The 19661-nt window shown below is 52.2% G+C and overlaps 10 protein-coding genes across 10 annotated transcripts; 6 read left to right on the forward strand and 4 right to left on the reverse strand.

Annotated features, from left to right (window-relative positions):
• Positions 1-164: 164 nt before the first annotated feature.
• ASPSYDRAFT_134382 (uncharacterized protein) lies at positions 165-3165 on the reverse strand. Its single transcript, XM_040840673.1, has 5 exons — positions 3106-3165; positions 3005-3044; positions 2593-2939; positions 593-2544; positions 165-531 (listed from the first exon to the last, which is right to left on the reverse strand). Exons 1-5 carry the CDS (start codon positions 3113-3115, stop codon positions 301-303), a joined length of 2580 nt encoding a protein of 859 aa, XP_040700296.1. The 5' UTR covers positions 3116-3165; the 3' UTR covers positions 165-300.
• Positions 3166-3385: 220 nt separating this feature from the next.
• Positions 3386-4373, forward strand: ASPSYDRAFT_156768 (uncharacterized protein; the record flags this gene model as incomplete). Its single annotated transcript, XM_040842590.1, has 2 exons — positions 3386-3850; positions 3912-4373. The coding sequence occupies 2 exons, from the start codon at positions 3386-3388 to the stop codon at positions 4371-4373; spliced, it is 927 nt and encodes a 308-aa protein (XP_040700297.1).
• Positions 4374-4853: 480 nt separating this feature from the next.
• ASPSYDRAFT_91751 (uncharacterized protein) lies at positions 4854-7381 on the forward strand (the record flags this gene model as incomplete). The annotated part of the gene is made up of 7 exons (XM_040852542.1): positions 4854-4925; positions 4978-5876; positions 5928-5997; positions 6048-6136; positions 6192-6370; positions 6433-7254; positions 7344-7381. 7 exons carry the CDS (start codon positions 4854-4856, stop codon positions 7379-7381), a joined length of 2169 nt encoding a protein of 722 aa, XP_040700298.1.
• Positions 7382-7893: 512 nt separating this feature from the next.
• ASPSYDRAFT_91752 (alpha/beta fold hydrolase) lies at positions 7894-8649 on the reverse strand (the record flags this gene model as incomplete). The annotated part of the gene is made up of 1 exon (XM_040852543.1): positions 7894-8649. The coding sequence occupies one exon, from the start codon at positions 8647-8649 to the stop codon at positions 7894-7896; it is 756 nt and encodes a 251-aa protein (XP_040700299.1).
• A 404-nt stretch (positions 8650-9053) lies between these two features.
• Positions 9054-10453, reverse strand: ASPSYDRAFT_156656 (heme-dependent oxidative N-demethylase family protein; the record flags this gene model as incomplete). Its single annotated transcript, XM_040842576.1, has 2 exons — positions 9054-10000; positions 10054-10453. 2 exons carry the CDS (start codon positions 10451-10453, stop codon positions 9054-9056), a joined length of 1347 nt encoding a protein of 448 aa, XP_040700300.1.
• Positions 10454-10927: 474 nt separating this feature from the next.
• Positions 10928-12224, forward strand: ASPSYDRAFT_134385 (heme-dependent oxidative N-demethylase family protein; the record flags this gene model as incomplete). Its single annotated transcript, XM_040840674.1, has 4 exons — positions 10928-11165; positions 11217-11791; positions 11837-11932; positions 11988-12224. 4 exons carry the CDS (start codon positions 10928-10930, stop codon positions 12222-12224), a joined length of 1146 nt encoding a protein of 381 aa, XP_040700301.1.
• A 115-nt stretch (positions 12225-12339) lies between these two features.
• On the forward strand, positions 12340-14078 carry ASPSYDRAFT_47788 (Zn(II)2Cys6 transcription factor). The gene is made up of 4 exons (XM_040847506.1): positions 12340-12458; positions 12513-12696; positions 12747-12856; positions 12902-14078. The coding sequence occupies exons 1-4, from the start codon at positions 12413-12415 to the stop codon at positions 13858-13860; spliced, it is 1299 nt and encodes a 432-aa protein (XP_040700302.1). The 5' UTR covers positions 12340-12412; the 3' UTR covers positions 13861-14078.
• A 246-nt stretch (positions 14079-14324) lies between these two features.
• Positions 14325-16494, reverse strand: ASPSYDRAFT_206923 (uncharacterized protein). Its single transcript, XM_040843912.1, has 8 exons — positions 16087-16494; positions 15680-16020; positions 15382-15618; positions 15230-15319; positions 15118-15174; positions 14964-15057; positions 14740-14883; positions 14325-14690 (listed from the first exon to the last, which is right to left on the reverse strand). Exons 1-8 carry the CDS (start codon positions 16400-16402, stop codon positions 14482-14484), a joined length of 1488 nt encoding a protein of 495 aa, XP_040700303.1. The 5' UTR covers positions 16403-16494; the 3' UTR covers positions 14325-14481.
• A 142-nt stretch (positions 16495-16636) lies between these two features.
• On the forward strand, positions 16637-17811 carry ASPSYDRAFT_80352 (uncharacterized protein). Its single transcript, XM_040851036.1, has 3 exons — positions 16637-16889; positions 16944-17156; positions 17216-17811. Exons 1-3 carry the CDS (start codon positions 16755-16757, stop codon positions 17657-17659), a joined length of 792 nt encoding a protein of 263 aa, XP_040700304.1. The 5' UTR covers positions 16637-16754; the 3' UTR covers positions 17660-17811.
• Positions 17812-18026: 215 nt separating this feature from the next.
• Positions 18027-19333, forward strand: ASPSYDRAFT_156070 (D-galactonate dehydratase; the record flags this gene model as incomplete). Its single annotated transcript, XM_040842523.1, has 4 exons — positions 18027-18202; positions 18259-18368; positions 18419-18530; positions 18580-19333. 4 exons carry the CDS (start codon positions 18027-18029, stop codon positions 19331-19333), a joined length of 1152 nt encoding a protein of 383 aa, XP_040700305.1.
• Positions 19334-19661: the final 328 nt, after the last annotated feature.

Here is a 19661-nt window from a genome sequence, read left to right on the forward strand (position 1 = left end):
GTTTTTTAAATCATTTAAGGCGCATTGAAGTCTGCCCTCTTGCTCAATCAATTCTTGCTTCGTTTTACGCGCTTTTCGTGGCATGGTGGGTAGTTGAAGTTGGTGGGTGGTTGACGCGTTTGNNTTTTTGGAGTTGCACGAACCGACCGGGATGCACGAACCGACCGGGAATTACGTTACTACTGAATAGTACGGAGTAAGTAGTAGCACACAGTGTCGGCCGTCATGCCTCAAGTTAACATCTGTCCAGATCTATATACACAGTAGTAACGACAAGACAATTCACTTGACAGCAGAGGCTCAACCCTCCAACCGACGCGCAGTGGTTTCGAGCTGCGCATTGAACCTCCGTATCTGATTCAAAAGGCCGCCCTGAGCACCCTGTGCTATTGAGCTCACGGTCTGGGCCATGTTGCGAAGGCGAAACTCCAGTCCGGCTGTAAGTCGTTCGTCTTCTGTCGTTGAGCGACTCTGGCCGCGCTCGAGTGCGAGGTCGAGGTTGTGCAGGGAGTGGTTGATCGTAGAGCGGGCCTGGGTTTTGTTAGCTTGAGGTGACCATAGTGGCTTTTATACAAGGACAGAGGAAACGAACCAGTCCGGCCTGCTCTTCCCTCGCGTGCTCTGATCGCACTGCATCCATCCGTAACGCAACGGCCTCGCGCTCCCGCCGGACGTGATCGAGTCGGCTGCGTAGATCCATCATCTTGCGCTTGGCCTTTTTGACCTTGGTGCCAAGCATGAAGTTGCTGTCTAGCATCTCGCTCAGGTCGAACAGCCGTCCTTCGAGCTCTGTGCTGAATGCCTCCACGGCCTTCCGGCGAAGAGTGAACTCTGCACGTCTCGCTGTGTTAGTCTCATTTGCAATTCCGTTCTTCAGTGTTGTCAAGGTCTTCTCTAATGTCTCGCGGCAGATCTGGGCTAGTACATCCGCCGCGTTGACGCCACCGCGGCTGGGTAGTTTGTTGGTTTGGTTGCTTGCTATCTCGTCCGGCGAGTCAGCATCGTCTTCACTAGATCCACGAGGCTCGCCGCCGAGAGATGCAGCGTTTGCAAGCCGATGGACCGTGATCGGTACAGTTTCCCCTCGGGGTTGTCGAGGCTTCCGCTTCGCGGCTGGGGGTCGTCGGTCTGGTGTTGCTCCTTCCGCAGGTCCCGATGCACGCTGAGACTCTGGTTCGACTTCTGGCTCTGGCTCTGGCGTCGGTTTTTGTACCGCGCGTTGTTTCCCTTTACGAGCGCGAGTTGCCTCTGCCTTTGCGTCCAGTTCCCGTTCGTCACCTTGCTTTCTACTAGCACGAGACACCTGCGGTTCTGCCTCTGGTTGTGATTGTTTATCCTGCGAAGTCGCCGTCCGCTCTTCATGCTGCTTCTTTCTACCTGCACGTGGTATCCGTGGTTCTGCTTCAGGCTCTGGCCGGTCATCCCGAGGAGTCGGTTCACGTCCTCGTTCTTCGCCCCGCTTCCTCCTCTTTCCAGCGCGGACTTGTTCGCTTTCTGGCTCTGCTTCGTTATGCTCAGGCTCGCGCTCTTTACGCGGCCTTCCTTTTTTATTGGCGCGTGTTGTATCGGCTTCGGGCTGTTCCTGTCCTGGACTTGCTTGCGTTTGTTGGTCACGCTCTTCGCGCTGACGTTTCGTACCACGGACGCCAGATTCTTTTGCAGGCTCCGGAGATCGGTTGACTTGTTTCTTCGGCCGCCCAGCGCGTTTCTTGCCTTTGTCTACTCCATTCACTTGGTCTTCAGTCGAGCCGGAGGGTTCACGGGCTAGTTCGTTATTGGATTCGGCATTTCGTTCTGCTTGCTTCACAGTTGACTCATTAGAGTCCCGACTCGTAACAGTGGCATCTTCTGTAGATTCCAGATTCTTCTTCTTTCGTCCTCGGGCACCCTTGCCAGTCGCATCGCTCACTGCAGCCTCTGAACTAGCATCCCCGGCGGCTGCTTTCTCGACCACAGCCGGTTGCTCGGGCGGTTGTGTTGATGCCGGAGTGCGACTGCGTGTTCGTTTCTTTCGGGGGTTAAGGATCTCGGGGTCCTGGGAATCTTGCTCCTGCGGCGTTTCAATAGACACCGGAAGCTCTGGCTGTGGGTGCTCTTTGGATTGAGCGTCAGCTGATTTTGCCGACTCCGGATTTGAAGTCGGGCTCCTCGACAGTGATGGCCGGCCTCTTTTCCCACGCCCTTTGCCCTTGTTCTTCGTTGTATCCGAGGGTGGTGAAGCAGTGCCGTTTACGCGTGGTGACTTGCGCGTTGGCTCTGGCGCCGGCTGCGCAGTATTTTCCGTTTCTAGGTTTCCAAGCGCACTCTCTGAAGCATCAGGGGCGGGATCGTTCGTTTCGTTGGTATGTATTGAAGGAGCCTCTGGGGGAGGTTCTTGATCTGGCACCCGTGGCTGGTTCCTAGGACTTGTCCGAATAGGTATTGCTACGCTGTCACCTTGGGATTGTTGTGATAATTGTCCGACGGTGTCATTTTGTGCGGTATTCGTATCTCGAGTTTCGGGCTGTGCGTCAATCCGTGGTGGAGAAATGAATGTTGGGGGGTCTGGTCTAGTTTAGCTGATGGTCCACAGCTTCGATTGGAAATGCCAACCTATTTTTCTTCGCTTGCTAGTCCGTTCCAGCTCCGGCTCTTCTTCTGCGGGTATATCGAAGGTGGATGGACGTGGTGGGAGCTTGTTGCGAGCGCTCCCCGGGGTTCGCCGCACAGGCTGGTTTTGGGATGAGGGATTGGCTCGAGGTGGAGATGAGGTTGAATGTGTCTGCGGTGGTTCGGTCGTCGTAGTCTCTGGAGGAGGAGCTTCAAGTAAGGGGGGTTGGGACACTGGCGCTGAATCGAGTAGACTGTTGGCGGGCTGGGACGCGGATTGAGATGATTCTTCGGCGGGCGGCCCGAAGCCTAAAGAGAAGCCAAAATCAACCTCCTTGATCTTGCGCGTCCTGCCAATTAAACATAGAGTTAGCTATCTGATCAGAAATGGACATCGCATGAGGGAAGCGCATACCCTGCTCCGCGCTGCCGCATCTGCAGGCGCTCTTCTCGATCTGGCGGGCACGCAGTTAGCTTTGCTGATACTGGACTGTCAAGCGAGGATAGAGCACATACTGGAAGCCATCGCCCAGCGACGCGTCAATCGGACGCGAAAAGGAGGGGACAAGGATGGAGGATGGGATGTTGTGGAAGAGGAGGAGCAGCGTTTACTTGGGGACTTTCGACACGCGGAGCGGCCCGATTGGGTTTGGCGCCAATTCACTTCTTCGTCACTCAGTTCACTGCTCGCAACTCACAACCAAGTTCAATTCTGTCCAACGCTGCTGCCAAGAAACCAACGATCTCGTTACTCTATCAGCGTCTCAATTATTTTTGATTATACCTAGCATCACCAATGGGCTGGTTCTGGGGCTCAAACGACGAGGACCCGGTCAAGAAGCTCGACCCCGGTCTTCGCAAATACCTCGAGAACGAAGCTCCAAAGAAATACGTCCCGGGCTCGCCGGCGGACGAAGAACAAGCCCAACAGTCTAAAGCTTCATCGTCTGAACCTGATTCCTCGTCCACAGCTTCTGCCGTCCCTTCACAGTCCCTCTTCCCCGACGGTCGTTATGCCGATTTATGGAAAACCTACAAACCGCCGGCTGCCGATGAGGCTGGACCGGAAACCTCGGGGGTGCCGGCGATGAAGGCGCAGAACAAACAGCGCCATGCCATGCTGAAGCGCGCGGCAATGGAGAACTGTTCGATCGAGAATGAAGCATATCACCTGTGCTTGCAAAACCCGACAATGAGCGAACGGCTTACGGCCTGTCAGGAGAAGAACAAGGCTTTCACTCGTTGCTATGCGACCCAATCTGTGAGTTCCCAATTAGAGAATATTGGTCGCGCCTCTCGTGTTGGTTGCTGACTTCTACCAGAAATTCTTGCAGGCATTAGGATACGCCGCTTCAAGACAGTGGGATGACGAGCGCGAGGAACGGATCCAGCTGCATGCCGACAAACTTTACCACCAGATGCTTGACTATGAGAACCAGGTCGAGGAAGCTAAGGAGGCCGGCCGAGAACCCCCACCACTTACCTCTCTCTTCAACCCCGAAGCAAAGCCAGTCGAGCCAGCCAGCGTTGGCCCCGCGGAGCTAGAGATTCCCGGAGGAGAGCCGATCCCAGAAGGCTTCAAGCCGTCGAAATCGCTGGATCGGCTGACACCCCACGAGCGGGAATTGGAGCTCCGCGCGCACTATGCAAACTTGGAACAACAAAAGGCACATATGGAGGGCTTATCATCAGTTTTCCGGACGAATGACGCAGGAAAGGACAAACGAAGGGAAAAACTGGTCAGTTGGTTTGGTGAGACGGTGGGCGATTGGATGACGCGGTGAATACTAGCTCTACTGTCTTTGGCTTCGTCCTATTCTTGTGTTACTATCCCGGCGTTTGAATTTGGATTGGTGTGCAGAATGGCGTTATGCATATACTGATCGTTGCATGCAGTTGGGTTGAGGTCGCATGCTTTGTACAAAAATATATACTCCAGTCTAGTAATTTCTGAATTATGAGTGTGAGCAGCCGGCGGCGTCAAGCTCATAGCCCCATGCACTGTATACAACGTACTACGGTACTTCAAATGCCGACAGTAATCCAACGTCTGCTTGGACTGAGGAGAAGTGGAGATTGCGATAGAAAGTGGGATCGGCAAATGCGATGGTTGCATGACAGTTCTTGACTTCTTGTTGGCAGGCTGGAGATTTATCGGGAACCACAAACCTTCTCCTCCAACTCCCCGTGGGGCCAGTCCAAGCTTCGCGATGTTAAACCAGACATTCCCGCTCTGAATTTCCAGAGTCTCATGAATTTGCATCATGACACCCTTATCAAGGCTGTATTTATTGGCAAGTCTTGCAGGCACGATAGCTGGCAGTGATGCCGTCCATGTAAGTGACGTTCCCACCATTATCCATCACACCTATACTCATTCAGTAATAGCAACAATCGTGCACCAATGCATCTCAATCACTGTCACTGAGCGATCCACCTTACGAGAACTACTTCTACTCAGACTGCAATGTGGCCGCCCAGGCAGTCGTTACCAGCCCGCTGCCAGACAGCGACCTCTCGATCATCGGTCCTCGATTGATTGTCGCCTGGCCCGCTGGCAATAGTGGCGCCTGCGCATACTTCTCGCCGCAGAATGGTGTCAATGGAACTCTCGGTATTGAGCTGGTCAACTCCACCGCCGGAAACCTACTGGGACCAACCAAAAGCGCGCCACAAGACGGGAGCGTGCTGCCCAATGTCGGCGTGCAGGGCCTCATGCGCTTCAATTCCTCTGCAACTCTCACCCTCTCGATCTTGGGAAGTATCCGCACGATTCGTGATTTTGTCGAGGGCGATGGTATCCTCTACCCCCAGATCCAGGATGCTATCACATATACCTCCAACGATGACGGTAGTGTCATGCTTCAGCGGCTGTGGCTGGACAATGTTACCTCCACGAGCCTTCATTTAACTCCGAGTTCCTCGGGGAGCAGAGTAGTCGTGTCGGACCGGACTGTGAACTTCACCGCAGGCGACTACATTGTGTCTGCCGAGATGAACTACCCCCAATTGACGCAGCTGCCGCCTGACGAGGTGCTGAACTCAGATTCGGCGGACCTTATTGGCAAGATGCCTGACCAGACTACTACGCTCTCATTCTTGTCCTACTCGGAGAAACTTCTTGCTGGTGCTTGGCGATTCCTCACGTACTTTGGGCGCGATTCGATGATATCGGCGCTGTTGATGGAGCCTGTGCTGAGCTCTACTGCCATGGAGGCTGTCATCGGTGCTGTTCTGGAACGGATTAACCGGACTGATGGCAGTGTTTGCCACGAGGAGTCGATTGGGTGAGTGAATCTTTACCTGGATGACCGTGGCTTTCTATTGACACAAAGCAGTGACTACGCGACGTGGCTTAATATGGAGGAAAACATAACTAGCAACGCCATGGTTTGCGATTACAATATGGTATAGATTAGCCGTTCTAAAGTTATGAGCTATACTGACCATGCTGCAAGGTCGACTCGGACTATTTCCTCCCCATTCTGATGCAGCGATATCTTCTGCAAAACTCGGCTGGACAGCGACAAACTGCCGCCTTCCTTAAGTAAGCACACTTATTCCTCTATTAACTGTCTAACTATAGAAACTGACGAGACTAGCACCTCGGCCGGTACTATCAACGCAGCGAACAAGGGCTTGACCTGGGGTGAACTGGCCCTGACAAATGCAGAGAGGATCATGCGTCTGGCTGCTCCCTTCCATCACAACCAGACCAAGGACAATTTGATTCATCTTAAAGAGGGACAGATTGTCGGAGAATGGAGGGATAGCACTTACGGTAAGCCCACTCTTAGTCTTAATAACTGCCTGAAAGTACATAACTAAACTAATCCTCGACAGGCCTTGGGGGAGGGCGTATTCCTTACGACGTGAATACAGCTCTTGTCCCCGCTGCTTTACGGTCCATTGCATCCCTCTCCAGCAAAGGTCTTTTCCCAAAACACCATAATTGGTCCAAGCTGGCCGACACATACGCCCAAACCTGGGAAGACAAGACCCTCCCCTTCTTCGAGGTGACGATCCCGCAAACCCAAGCGAAGTCCATGGTGGCATCCTACAAGGATGCTTCCTCGTTCGCGGGCCCAAACCAGGCCAATTCAATCGACACTGACGTTGTCTTCCACGCCCTTTCCCTCGACGGCTACGACCATCTCACCAAAGTCGAAGTCATGAACACCGACGACTGCTTCCGCCATTTTCTTCTCAACACTACCGACGACGCCCAATTAACACCCTTTCTTAACCAATCCGCATCAAACATCCGTCGCACCTTCCCGGCTGGCCTGATGACCTCTGCCGGCATGGTCGTCGCGAACCCAGCCTTTGGAGATAACCCTGTGTACGCGCAGAACTTCACAGCAGGCGCCTACCACGGAACCGTGATCTGGGGGTGGCAGCTCGCCATGATGGCCAGGGGCCTGGAGCAGCAGCTGGGACGATGCGAAGGTGTCACCAACACAAGAGATCAAGCTCCGGCGTTCTGTGGCGATGTCTCGGTCTATGAGAACGTCAAGACGGCGTATAACACGCTTTGGGATACGATTGAGAAGAACACCGCGCAACTATCACAGGAGGTCTGGTCGTGGGTTTACTCGAAAGGAGATTTCCACGCCACGCCTTTGGGTGTGATGCCGCCTCCTCCGGGTGTTGGGAGACAAACTGGTATGCTTTTAGCTTTCCCCGTCCTCTTTCTCTGTTTTGGTTTTCTCGGGACGCTTATGCTGACTATACTAGAATCTAATATTAGACAGCTATGGTCTCTGTCCTTCTTGGCTGTGAACAGGAATAAGGCTTATCAATGAGTGGAGAAGATATTGTCAAGTTTCTTGTTCCAGGAGCAGCACTCTTAGACAGACCTGACTTGGAGAGACTTTGGAGGTGGATTCCTTCACAATAATTGGTATAGTGGTGTCCAAGTCTGTTTGGACACTAGGCTAGTCACAAAAGTTCGGCCAGCTTTGTGTTTTACTATCTGATCATAGTACGTATGGTTCTATTGTATAGTATCCTTTTTTTCCTCCTTAGTTGAAGTAGACGTAAGGTCAGCCCGCCTCCTAGGGTGAAAATGCGGAAGAAGGGACGTCCCATATTGCACAGAGAATAAGCTGCAAGGAAAGGGTCTAGGCCCAAGTTATGCCAATCGCTGGCGAGAATGGATTGTACTTTGGCAGAGCATTGAGACGTGGTTCATTGTTGGGTGCATGTACATGCAGATGTCATCTAGTCCATGAGACGACTCTTCAAACCATCCACACTAGATAGGCGCACCATTCCACTGTCCAAATGAGATCAACTCATTATTCATTTCAAGTAACCAAAAAACTCATCAACCACCCGTTTCACCTCCACAGGCGCCTCAGTAGGAGGAAAGTGGCAGACCCCAGGCAGCATCTTCAGCGTACAAGCCGGCAGCTCCGCCAACATAGGCTCAACAGCAAAATCCTCCTCCCCCTGTATGATAACAGTCGGCACCGTAATCTGGGAATATTTCCCTGCCATAGCATAGTCCAAGAGCGCATCCGCATTATTCACCCGACAGTGAACCGGCCACTTCGCAGCCTCCAGGGCAATCTCCATTGAAAGCCCCATGGCTGTATAGAACTCGACGCAACTCGTGGGCATCTCGGTTCCTGCGAAAAGGGCCTCGCGCGACAGGAACTTTGACACGTTGGGGCCGTCGTAGTATGTGCCCGTGTATATGATGCCCGAAACGGCATCGGTGTGCTTGAAGAAGTAAGCGTTTGCGATGTTACCGCCCATCGAGTGCGTAAGTAGAACATGGCGTTCTTCGCTGAGTCCGGCGGCTTTAAGGGCTGTTGCTACGTCCTCGCTGTGTCTGGGGACGCTGTAGAGCTCGGGTGCTGCGGGTTTCGAGGAGCGGCCGTAACCACGGGAGTCGAGGGTGAGACAGCGATATTTAGAAGCCAAATAGGAGATTAGGGGCTTCCAGAGGTCAGAAATGCCAAAGTAGCCGGGGATACAGACCAGGAGAGGGCCAGAGGTTCCGTGGACCTCGTAGTAGATCTCCTGATCGTCGTCTGTGTTGGCGAAGGGCATGTTTCTTGTGTTGATAGGAGCCAGACAGATAATGATTTAGAAAAAACCTCGAGAAGCTACAGATATTTAAAGCCTATTTGCGGAGACGGAGGCCGATGCTTATGAAGACGATTACGGGTTCCTGGATAGACGTGGCAATACTTCTGGCATCCCACCGGAATCCCTCATGAATATCACAATGCAGTAGTGTTGACTTCTACGCAGAGGATATGCCCTCAGCTACCAGAATTACCTCCTTTCGCGAATGTCACAAGCCTGGGAGAAGATATAGCTGCTTCCAACCCGTCTAGAGGGTTCGAATATAAGTGAGAGAGTATATCATACAGCCCTTTTAGTATGCCATACATAGCTAATTAGAAAGAGAGGCATTCGCAACTAATGAGCAAAACACAGCAATAAACCCATTAACTCGAGTATATGGAAGTAGATGTCTCCCATCCAGGATAATACGGATACTCGCGCAACGTCGCAACCTCCCAATCCCCAGGAATAACCCCATTCTCCCTCTGTTCCTCCTCCCAGCGCTCCAAAGCCGGAACCACCGTCGCCTCCGTATGCCAGGCATTCTTATGTTTCATCAACTCGGCCTTTGCCTCGCCGTAGTTTTTCAAGAACAGCGAGGGCATGTACGGTTCCTCCCTTAGCCGCGTCACAGGAGTAAACAGCACCTTGAAATTAAACACAACCGCCGCTGAAAAAGGTAATCGGCGAAGCGTCTGCCAGTCTACGCGGAGGTGGTACCGATCCAGGGGCACATCTGGGTCTTGGATGTCGTGGCGCTGCGCGGCTGGATCGCCGGGGGGCATGTGGATGGGTTGGTCGATTTCGATACCCCACGAGCCGCGCTGGATGGGTTTGTCGGTGGGTAATTTGGCGAAGAAGCGGTTCATGGAGAATGACATTTTGGAGGTGTAGTCTGGTACGGGGGCGTGGATGGCGTCAATGTCCTTGCCGAGTTTGCTGCCTAGCGTCCACCCGAGGGAGCTGCAGATTATACCAGCGCGAAAATGGTATGTTCCTGTTTCTGGATCGCGGACGGTGATGGCGAAGTCTTCGGGGATGTTGTTGAGGAGGACGTGGAGGGGGTGGAGGAGGGCGAGGTTTGTTTCGGTGTTGAGGATGGTGTTGCGCAGGGTAGTCTTGTGGTTGAGGAGCTGGAAGGAGTTGGGGTATCGATTGCAAATAAATTGGAGGACCATTTCCATGAGCTCACGACAGGCGAGTTCGGATCCTGGGAGGTAGTCGAGGACGGATTTGCCGTGGCGGATGTATAGTTCCTGTCGTTGCTGGATGCGGACGCGGTAGTTCTGTTCTAGTTCGATCCAGTGGTCAGGATCCATCTTGCTAATGGCTGCTGTCTTTGTGAGTTTGTGCATAGAAGCTGATAGGAGGTGAACATCATACACATTGTCTGGTGGTATGGCCATCGGACAGGTCGATATGGACGTGCACAGGCAGTATTGATATCAACGTGCGGTAACGGTTCAGGGAGTCGGACGCCACTGAGCATGGCATAGTCAGGAAACCGACCTAGCCGCCTGATGTCGTTGGAAGAAATGCCAGTCGGTGTATAGGTTCCATGGAGATGGGTGACGTCGCCTTCCAGAGGCACAAGACTCTGAAGGATCTCCCGTCGTGGAACCTCCTTGAAGCCAGTGGCCTGCCGGCGACTCGGAGGAAGCACGTCCTTGTATAGTCCATGTTCTGTGGTTATGGAGCGTGGCTTTACCTGGTGTCGGTGCTTGTAGGTCAAAGCGATACAGAGTAAGACTGCCAGCCCTGACAGCAAAAGCAGACCTGCCATCTCCCAGATATGCGTGACTGGGGAGAAGTGTAGGTATTGAATCGTTTGAATACTCATATTGGATCACAGCGCTGTCAGTTGTTACAACCTATCGTCCGGGTCACGAAGGTCATGAAGGCCTATTAACTATCCAAATCTCTATTTATGGCCATTATTTGCCATGCAACATGTCCCTATTCTACCTATTCTTCCGAGCAAAACAGCACCAATTACGAGGGGTAATGGAAGATAGCATAGACGCCCTGCTCACTCTGTATCCCTAATATGGTATACAGATCCAGATCTCAACGAACATGATCTGCCCCACGAGCCATGAGTGGGTGGAGATGTCCCAACTGGGGAGGTGGAATGAGCACTTGGATGCGGAGTGTCTCCAAGTATATAATTTCTACAAGTAGCTGATGTGCCATAAATAGACAGAAGTTCCCAGCAGATTGTGAAAAGCAGTTCTTCTCTTATTGTTGTACTATCACCATGGTTGACACTCCACGCTGGCCCGGGTGGTCTGCACTCTTCTGTGCGGTAATTTGTATGGGCTTACTCTCTATTTTTGCCTTATTTACACGACGGGTATACAGTAAATATCCAAGTATCAACGAGACGGCCAATCCGAGTCCCTATCCGCCCATCGAACCGCTGCCAGATTTCGACTGGAAGACAAAAGAACCGATCAAACTGCGCCCATTCAAGCCAAAATACAACCTTACCATGAGTATGAACCGTCAACACAGAGAGAAATTAGTACCAAACTAACCAAGTCCAGGCATCCAAGACGGAACCGTCAGCGAGCTGATCGAGATAGACAAGAACTACCTCAACCGCATCAATCTCCGCAAGAAGATCATCGCCGAGCACCCTGATATAGTCCTCGCAGCCGCAGACTGTGTCAAGCCAGCTCTTGACGAGTTTTATATCTGGCTCGTCGGGACGTACCTCCCAACGCGGTATCCTCGCATGTTCCAACTAAGTCCAGCGACTGGAAGTGGGGGTGGGAGTGGGAAGAAGGAAGAGAAGCAGCCTGCGTTTCTCGATAATCTCGTCAACGGCGAACGAGTCCCTGTTTCCCCGGGCGGTGATAAGCCTCTAGATACTCTTCGAACACTGGGAGGGCTGATTGAGGACGACCTTCTCTTCCTACTGCCGTCTGAGGATGGAGACAGTTATACGCTGCGCGGACTGGTGACTTGCTTTCCGAATGGGTTCAACACGTCGCAGAAGCTGAACCTCAAGCTGAGGGATATCCATAAGCCTGTGCCGGAGTACAAGGAGAAGCTTGAGAAAAGCATGGATCGATACTTTTCGCGTCTTCCTGTTGGGAAGTTCATTATGCGGGCAAATGTAAGAACATGGTCGGTTATATTTGACAAAGCACTAACTGGTTAGTGGACGATAACCACTACAGGAGAACTGTTCACGCCTAGCGGAAACCATCTGTATGAAGGCGAGGAGATCCCCCAGGAAACAGTCAATCCAGACATTGTATGTTGCGAACTTAAAGCACCGAGAGAGGCTGGCTAATACCTAGTTATCATAGGCCCGCGTTCGTGTAGAGAGACAGTATCTGCACCGACTACCCCAGAGCCAGGCACTGGTGTTCTCGTTCAAGACGCTGCAGTACAGTCTGGACGAGATCAAAGACGAGGGACTGGGAGAGACTCTGGCAGAAGCGATTGACGGGCTGCGACAGGGCAACGCACCGGGATTCCACTTCTACAAACGGGCAGCAGTCTGGGGCGAGTCTGCGAAGGCTTATCTGACCAATCATATATAGTATACCAATCAGTGCTCATTTTATTGTACCGATCTGGAATAGCGTGGGCCACTGTGGACGCTTGTGGATTCTGCGGGGATGAGCATGCACTCTCCAACTGTACCCTGATATCAATGTCCTCTGCCTCTTGGTAGTTATTATTTTGTTAATCACCCTGCTTATACTTTGTTAATCCCCTGGTAATCAGAATGAGTGATAGTCCACCGCCAAAGAAAAAGCCAAGAAGAGTAAAGGGTGGGTAATGGCATTCCTGGCTCGGCCTGGCCTTACTGATAGTCTGCTCCACAGGATGCTACAACTGCTCTCAGCGGCGTATTAACTGCGACCGCGGCGAGCCCTGCCAGAAGTGCATTAAGAAGGGCTTGCAATGCTCTGGTCTCGGAATCCGGTACCGCTTCAACGGCGGCGTTGCGTCGAGGGGGAGATTGGCGGGGAAGCCAGTCCCTGTGAAGGATGCACGACAGGATGCAGTGTATGCCGGCGTGCTATCTACTGAAGCTGTACTAATTGTACTCTGTATAGGGCTGGTTCAGACTATGGCAGCTCTGGTAAGAGTATACCACATACCGGCCAGCTTCAACTCTGCGCCCTCGATCATGTTGACAGCCAATCTCGTTTTCTACTCAACTACTGTGAGTCTTCTACCTATACCTTATTTGATAGAGTTAACAAGGTAGTCTCAACTCGAGTCGCTCCCGCAATGGGCCCCTTCAACCTCATCTTCAACGGCTACCGCGACCTCATCCTCCCCATGACCGAGCAGGACGAAACCGTCCGCAACGCTATCATGGCCACCTCCGCCTCGCATCTCTCCCTACACCACAAGGAATGGTCTGCAGCGGCATGCAAGTACCGCATGGCCGCAATCCACGGGCTTAATCAGCGAACAAACCCATCTTCCGCACATCCCAGTCTCGCCACGATGGTCATCCTCCTCATCGAGGAGATGATCGCAGTCCGTACAGACTTCCCCATCCTCCTGCGCATGATTCGCAGCTTCGTCGAGATGCAGGGCGGGCCTGAGACGCTTGAGACAACTAAACCTACGCCTCTGGGCCGGTTCCTCATGCAGCAGATCCGGAAAATATCCCTGTATGCAGGGCCATTCACCACTGCCGCCATCGACATGCCCAGTCGTATAAAGGCTGATATCGACAACAACAACAACAACAACAGTAATAAAGGTAAAGACAGAAATGTAAAAGGCTACAACCCATCCAAACCAGACCTGTCCTTCCTCCTCACCTACCTCGACATCCACCCCGAACTCTCCCCCTCCATCCTAAAACTCGCCTCTATAGTCCACAACGCCGCACAGATCTACCAGACCCGTGCCGCGAACCTGCCCCGGGAAGCTAATGCACGTCTTGTGCGTCAGTTCCTCGCAGCCACAGCGGCGTTTAATGCGTCCTCGCCTGGAGGACATATCCTGACGTGGCCGTTCTTCATTGCCGGCGCGGAGTGCGAGGAGGCAGCGGATCGGGAATTTGTTACGATGCAGTTGAGGCGGCTGTGGGAGACGACGGGGTTTGGGAATACGTTGTATGCGATAAGGCTGTTAGAGGTTATTTGGGAGGGGGAGGAGAGTAATTGGGCGAGGGCGTTGAAGGGGTTGGCGGAGGGGTTTATTATGTAGTTTTCTTTCTTTCTTTTTATCTTCTTCTGTTCCTTTATGTTTGTATATTTTACTTTTTATTTTTCATTTTTTTTTGGTTGAGGTTGGAGTTGTGCTTTAGGGCTTGGTTTGGGACTGGGTGTTGATGAATTGCTCGGCGATGATATGCAGTATGATATATGAACCACCGGTTAATAAAGTTAAAATGACGTCCATCGGACGAGTGATATTGTTTCACCCGAAAATCTCAGCAGACGGTGCATTCCATACCTGTGTCAAGGAGTTTGAAAACGTCCCTGTATATGTTAATGGGTGTTGGCATGCTTTCCGCGGCCGGAGTCGACCGGGGTAGATGGAGAGAAACAAGAGAGTGTGAGGGACCAAAAAATAGAAATAGTAGTTAACTAAGTATTTATGTCACATAACTAGCTTTGCATGCAGGAAGGTGCTAGATACATTGATAATAACCAATGTGCAGTAGGTTTATAATATATTGGCAATAAATCCACGCCAAGTAGTTGACTGGTGTTATGGAATTTCTGTCAGATCCTTTCTGCTGTTTTTTCATGTGCACAACATAGTATTGCCATGGTATATCACCAAAACCACTAAATATATAAAAACCAAACAGTCCCAGACAACTCACAAAGTATACCGAAACCCAGCAGCCCTCTGAGCAGCCGTCGGTCCACTCCGCCCAATATCAACACCATTATCCAGCTTCCGGTTCTGTCGCTTGAGGTATATCCTAGTTGCCGTGGCTGCAATAATAGCCATGGCTGATGCAGCCAGATTCACCACAAAGGCAGCCAGGTACCGGGGTGGGGCTCCGTAAAGATACGAGCACCATACTAACTCGAGTATTAGCATTTATTACCATGGTTCTAGGGTTAGACATACCGTTTGGAGTATTGGTGATCGCATTGATCAAAGCAATTGCGGACGCACGTTTGACACTAGGCTGGGATAGAGAGGCGGTTATCCAGGATAGGACCACGATGGCGGCCCCGTAGAATGAGGCGGGCATTAGCATCATTGCGACGTCTATATGGTAGAGTAGAGAGTTGTGGTTAGTGGTGTTGTTGCTGCTCGCCTGCTCCAGTGGTTGGTTTTGGCTGACTTACAGCGTGCGACTGTGTTTAGGGTAGCGACGGCAATGATATTCGCGGCCAGGCATATGACCATTGGACATACGATATGCCAGTATCGTTCTTGTTTCTGGAAAAGAAATATTGTTAGTGCTGGATGAAAACGGGAAAAGGTGGTCTTGGTACGTACCCGGTCTGAATGGAACCCGTTGATTATCATGACGATCACGCAGAGAATATATGGAGGCTAGCGAAAGGGTTAGCAAGTTGGTGTATAGACGAGCATTGTCGACAGTATATACCGCAGTCAAAGCGTAGGTCTCGTTACGCCCGTATCCCAGCGTAGCAACCACTGAAGGGAAGAAGTTGCTGACGGCACCTGCAATATAAATCTGCCACTGTCAGTATCAAAGCCCAAGAAATCTGGGGAAGAAAGTGTAGGTAGGCAACATACAGAGTACAGCGTCGCCATGAGAAGCCACGTCTTTGGGTCCACCACTGCCATCCAAACACCCTTCTTCGCACTGATTTCGTCTGCATTGTCCTGTTGTCCTTGATCTGCCTCGAAGTTCCACACGAGCCAGTCTTGCTCTGCTACAGTGAAGCCTTTCAGGTTTGTTAGTTTGTTGGGAAGGATGAAAGCAATTATAATGGCCAAGCCAATCGTAAGGACGCCTTCAATCAGGAAGAGCTAGAGAAAGAGGGAGCGTGTCAGGCATGCATTTCGAAGGAATAACGGAGAGTGTGCTCACCCATCGCCAGCCTGCTATACCGTTCTTCCCATCCAGTTCCAAGATACCAATAGCGAAAAGCCCGCCGAATGCATTTCCGAGCTGTGACCCGGAGTAAAGGATTGCCGTCCGTAGGGCAAACTGCTTTCGCGTGTAGAATAGGGACATGTAGAACAAGGCACCGGGGAAGAATACGGCCTCGATAAAGCCGAGAAAGAAACGAGACGCCATTAGACCGGCTGCATTATGGGTTATCGCGGTGAGAGCCGAGAGCAGGCCCCAGATGGCCATTGAAATGCAGATGTAGATGGCAGGCCACCGGATCTTGCCCACGATCATATTCGAGGGGACTTGCATTAGGACTGCACCGTAGGAATTAACAGAGAAGACAAAACGAAGCAAAACAAAACAGGATAAGCTAGACTTACTGTAACCGACGAACAAAATGCTGACGCAGGTCTGGTATTCCACGTCCGAGATGTTGAGGTCCTCTTCGATATTTGCGAGTTTCGCCGCGGCGATGTTCTGTCGGTCGAGATAGTTGAAAACATACATGATAACCATGCAAGGCATGATCATCGCATCCAGCTTCAGCGTGGCTCTCCGGCCGATTTTGGTGCATTCGTCGTCGGGGAGTGCTGCCAGCGAAGCTGGTTTGAGGGGTGGCCCTGTGGCCCCCTTGGACAGCTGCCTTTCATCGACGTCTTCGGTGAATGACGTTCGTGGATGGTCCTTGTCGGTCATTTTGGCTGCTATGTCGCTGACGCGATTGAGGTAGAGATAGAGACGGTATGAGATATAGATATGGGGTTGATACCACCGATTGCGGAGATGCGGGGGGCCTATACTTGGATACTTTCTGGGGTAAATAGACTCACGATAGATAGACCTGGAGAGCGTGGGGGTCAGCTTTGCATCCCGTGTGTCGTGGGGGCAGATATCACTCGACGGTCTTCTCTCCGTGCTGCAGGGCCCTGCCCTGACTCGCTAGCTTGCAGACCGAGGAACAACCGTGAGGTGGGGTTATATTAAACAGCAGAACTTGATATAGAACCCGCGGACCTGAACGAAGCTGCACCAGCAAACCAAAATACAAATGGCGAGCAAGGCACTCGAAAGATATTTCTCCCTGGAGGGGCGGACAGCGGTGGTAACGGGGGGTACCCGGGGCATCGGGGCAGACATGGCAATTGCCCTGGCAGAGGCAGGGGCCGATACTATATTGATTCAGGTAACATTGATATCCCAAACAGCTTCTGAATCCGTGGATACTGACAAGTTACAGCGCGACGAGAGCAACTGCACTACGAAGCAAACAATCGAAGGCCTAGGAAGAAAAGCATCGATTTACACCTGCGATCTCGCATCGGACCAGGACGTTTCCGAGCTGACCGCTAGAGTGCTCAAGGACGGTCATGATCCGAGCATTCTGGTGACCTGTGCTGGTATACAGAGACGGCACCCGAGTCATGTATTCCCCAAGCATGACTGGGACGAGGTGAGCCATTGTTGTTGCAGTCTGCTTAACTTTCTGGTGCCCCTGCTGACTTTGCACAGGTATTGCAGGTTAATCTATCCACGGTCTTCACCCTATGCCGGGATGTTGGGGCGCACATGCTCACCCGGGTGCCCGATGCGAGCGGCCACAGGGGAAGCATTATCAACGTCGCGAGCCTGGTGTCGTTTCAGGGTGGATTGACTGTGCCCGCGTACGCGGCAGCTAAAGGCGGAGTCGCGCAGTTGACCAAGGCTCTATCTAACGAGTGGGCTTCCAAGGGTGTCAATGTGAATGCGATCGCGCCTGGGTACGTGGCTACGGATATGAATGAGGCACTGTTGAAGGACGAGGCGCGGGCCGCGAGTATTCTGGCGAGGATTCCTGCGGCGAGATGGGGCAGCCCGGAGGACTTTAAGGGTGCTACGATCTTCCTGGCTAGTAAGGCCAGTTTGTATGTGTCTGGCGAGATTCTGACTGTTGATGGGGGGTGGATGGGGAGGTGATGGTGGCCTGTACTCCGTATACACCAGGGAATGATAATGCAATCGGACCATCTCCGAGTCGGTCTTCGGTATGAATCTGTATACAGGTGTAGCAGTCATGCTCGATATCAACCAGGAGTCCAATCCCACGCAGCGTGGGGGCTGGATCCCCGGAGTCAGCCCCGGAGTCACAGCCTGGTTGTCGCAGAGCCAGAGCAGTCCATGGTATGATTCAATCCACAGTCGTCTAAATTTGGGGTAAGCTGCCCCAGATCCCACGCCAAGTTCGATGTAGATACCCCCACGCTACTGTAGATCCTGTCCTTGGCCTGCACTCAAATACGTCGCTGCCAGGCCAGACTGATCGTCTATCCGACATCCTCTCACCATGGCCAAAATCAAGTCTGTCGAGTATTTCCGCGTCAAGCCACGATGGCTGATGGTCAAGATCACCGATGAGGCCGGCGGTTATGGCTGGGGTGAAGCCACGCTAGAAGGCCACGATTTGGCTGTCGAGGGTGCGCTAGACGAGATGATAGTTCGGCTGGTTGGACTGGAAGCTAAGTGAGTGTGATCCAGCTGGTTATTATGGGATTGGCAGTTGTTAATGGAAGTTACAGCAACATCGAACATATCTGGCAATTCTTCTGGAGACATGGCTTTTACCGCGGTGGGCCGGTTTTCATGTCGGCTCTTTCAGGCGTTGATATTGCGCTATGGGATCTAAAAGGTGCGCACTAAGGTTATATTCACGCTTGCCATAGGCGCTGACACAGATAGGCCGAACGTTGGGAGTTCCAGTCTACGAGCTCCTCGGCGGCCAGGTCCGCCAGAAAGTTCAAGTATACGCCTGGATTGGAGGGGACAGACCAAGCGACATCGAAGTGGCAGCGTATGTTTCTCTACGGTCGTATAAATGACCAGGGGCTGATTACATATAGTAAAGCACGGATTGCACAAGGGCTCAAGTGCGTCAAGATGAACGCAACCGAGGACATGAACTGGGTCGACTCCCCCGGGATCCTCGATGCCACTGTGGAGCGACTGAAAACAGTCAAAGCTCTCGGACTCGATGCCGGACTCGACTTTCACGGCCGTCTGCACAAGCCTATGGCCAAACAACTAGCCAAAGCCCTTGAGCCGCACAAGCCGCTGTTCATCGAGGAGCCGCTGCTATGCGAGCACCCCGAAGCCATCAAGCAGCTATCAGACCAGACCAGCGTCCCAATTGCGTTTGGTGAGCGTCTTTACACGCGCTGGGACGTGAAACGGTTCTTGGAAGACGCGTCAGTGGATATCCTCCAGCCCGATATTGCACATGCTGGCGGCATCTCGGAGACGAAGCGTATTGCGAATATTGCAGAGGCCTACGACGTGGCGATTGCGCCGCATTGTCCGTTGGGGCCAGTTGCATTTGCGGCGTCGCTGCATGTTGCACTGTCGACGGCGAACTTCGCCATCTTGGAGATGAGCCTGGGAATGCATTATAACACAGAGGCCGGGGATATCGATCTGCTTACTTACCTGAAGGACCAGAGTGTGTTTGATATTGAGGATGGGTATGTTAAGGCACCGACAGGGGTGGGACTAGGCATTGAAATTGACGAGGAGCTGGTAAGAAAGATTGCTGTGGAAACAGTGCCATGGCAATGCAAAGAGTTTTATGGTCCTGATGGGGGGATCCGTGAATGGTAGTCTGCATCACATTATACATATAGAATGGGTAGCATATCAGCACCAGTTACCATGACTGACGGGAGTTATGCCAGAACCAATGAACTTGAACATCTGATCTAATGTATCTCAGCCAGTGAATGTTGTATTCCTGTCAACTGGGCTCTTTGATAGCTGTGCAGTTATATAGCAGCGGTGAATGGAGCTCACGTGGGGCCGGTTCGAGCACAACAGTGAACTCCCAGCTGCCAGTGCATGCTCATAGTGAAACTCAATTGCGACGTAAGCCCGCATCTGCAAGGGACTCATTTGACGTATTCAATTGGATATTCAATTAAGTACGTCAATT

The sequence above is a fragment of the Aspergillus sydowii genome (genome assembly GCF_001890705.1).
Source record: "Aspergillus sydowii CBS 593.65 unplaced genomic scaffold ASPSYscaffold_9, whole genome shotgun sequence".
Classification (NCBI taxonomy): Eukaryota; Fungi; Ascomycota; class Eurotiomycetes; order Eurotiales; family Aspergillaceae; genus Aspergillus; species Aspergillus sydowii.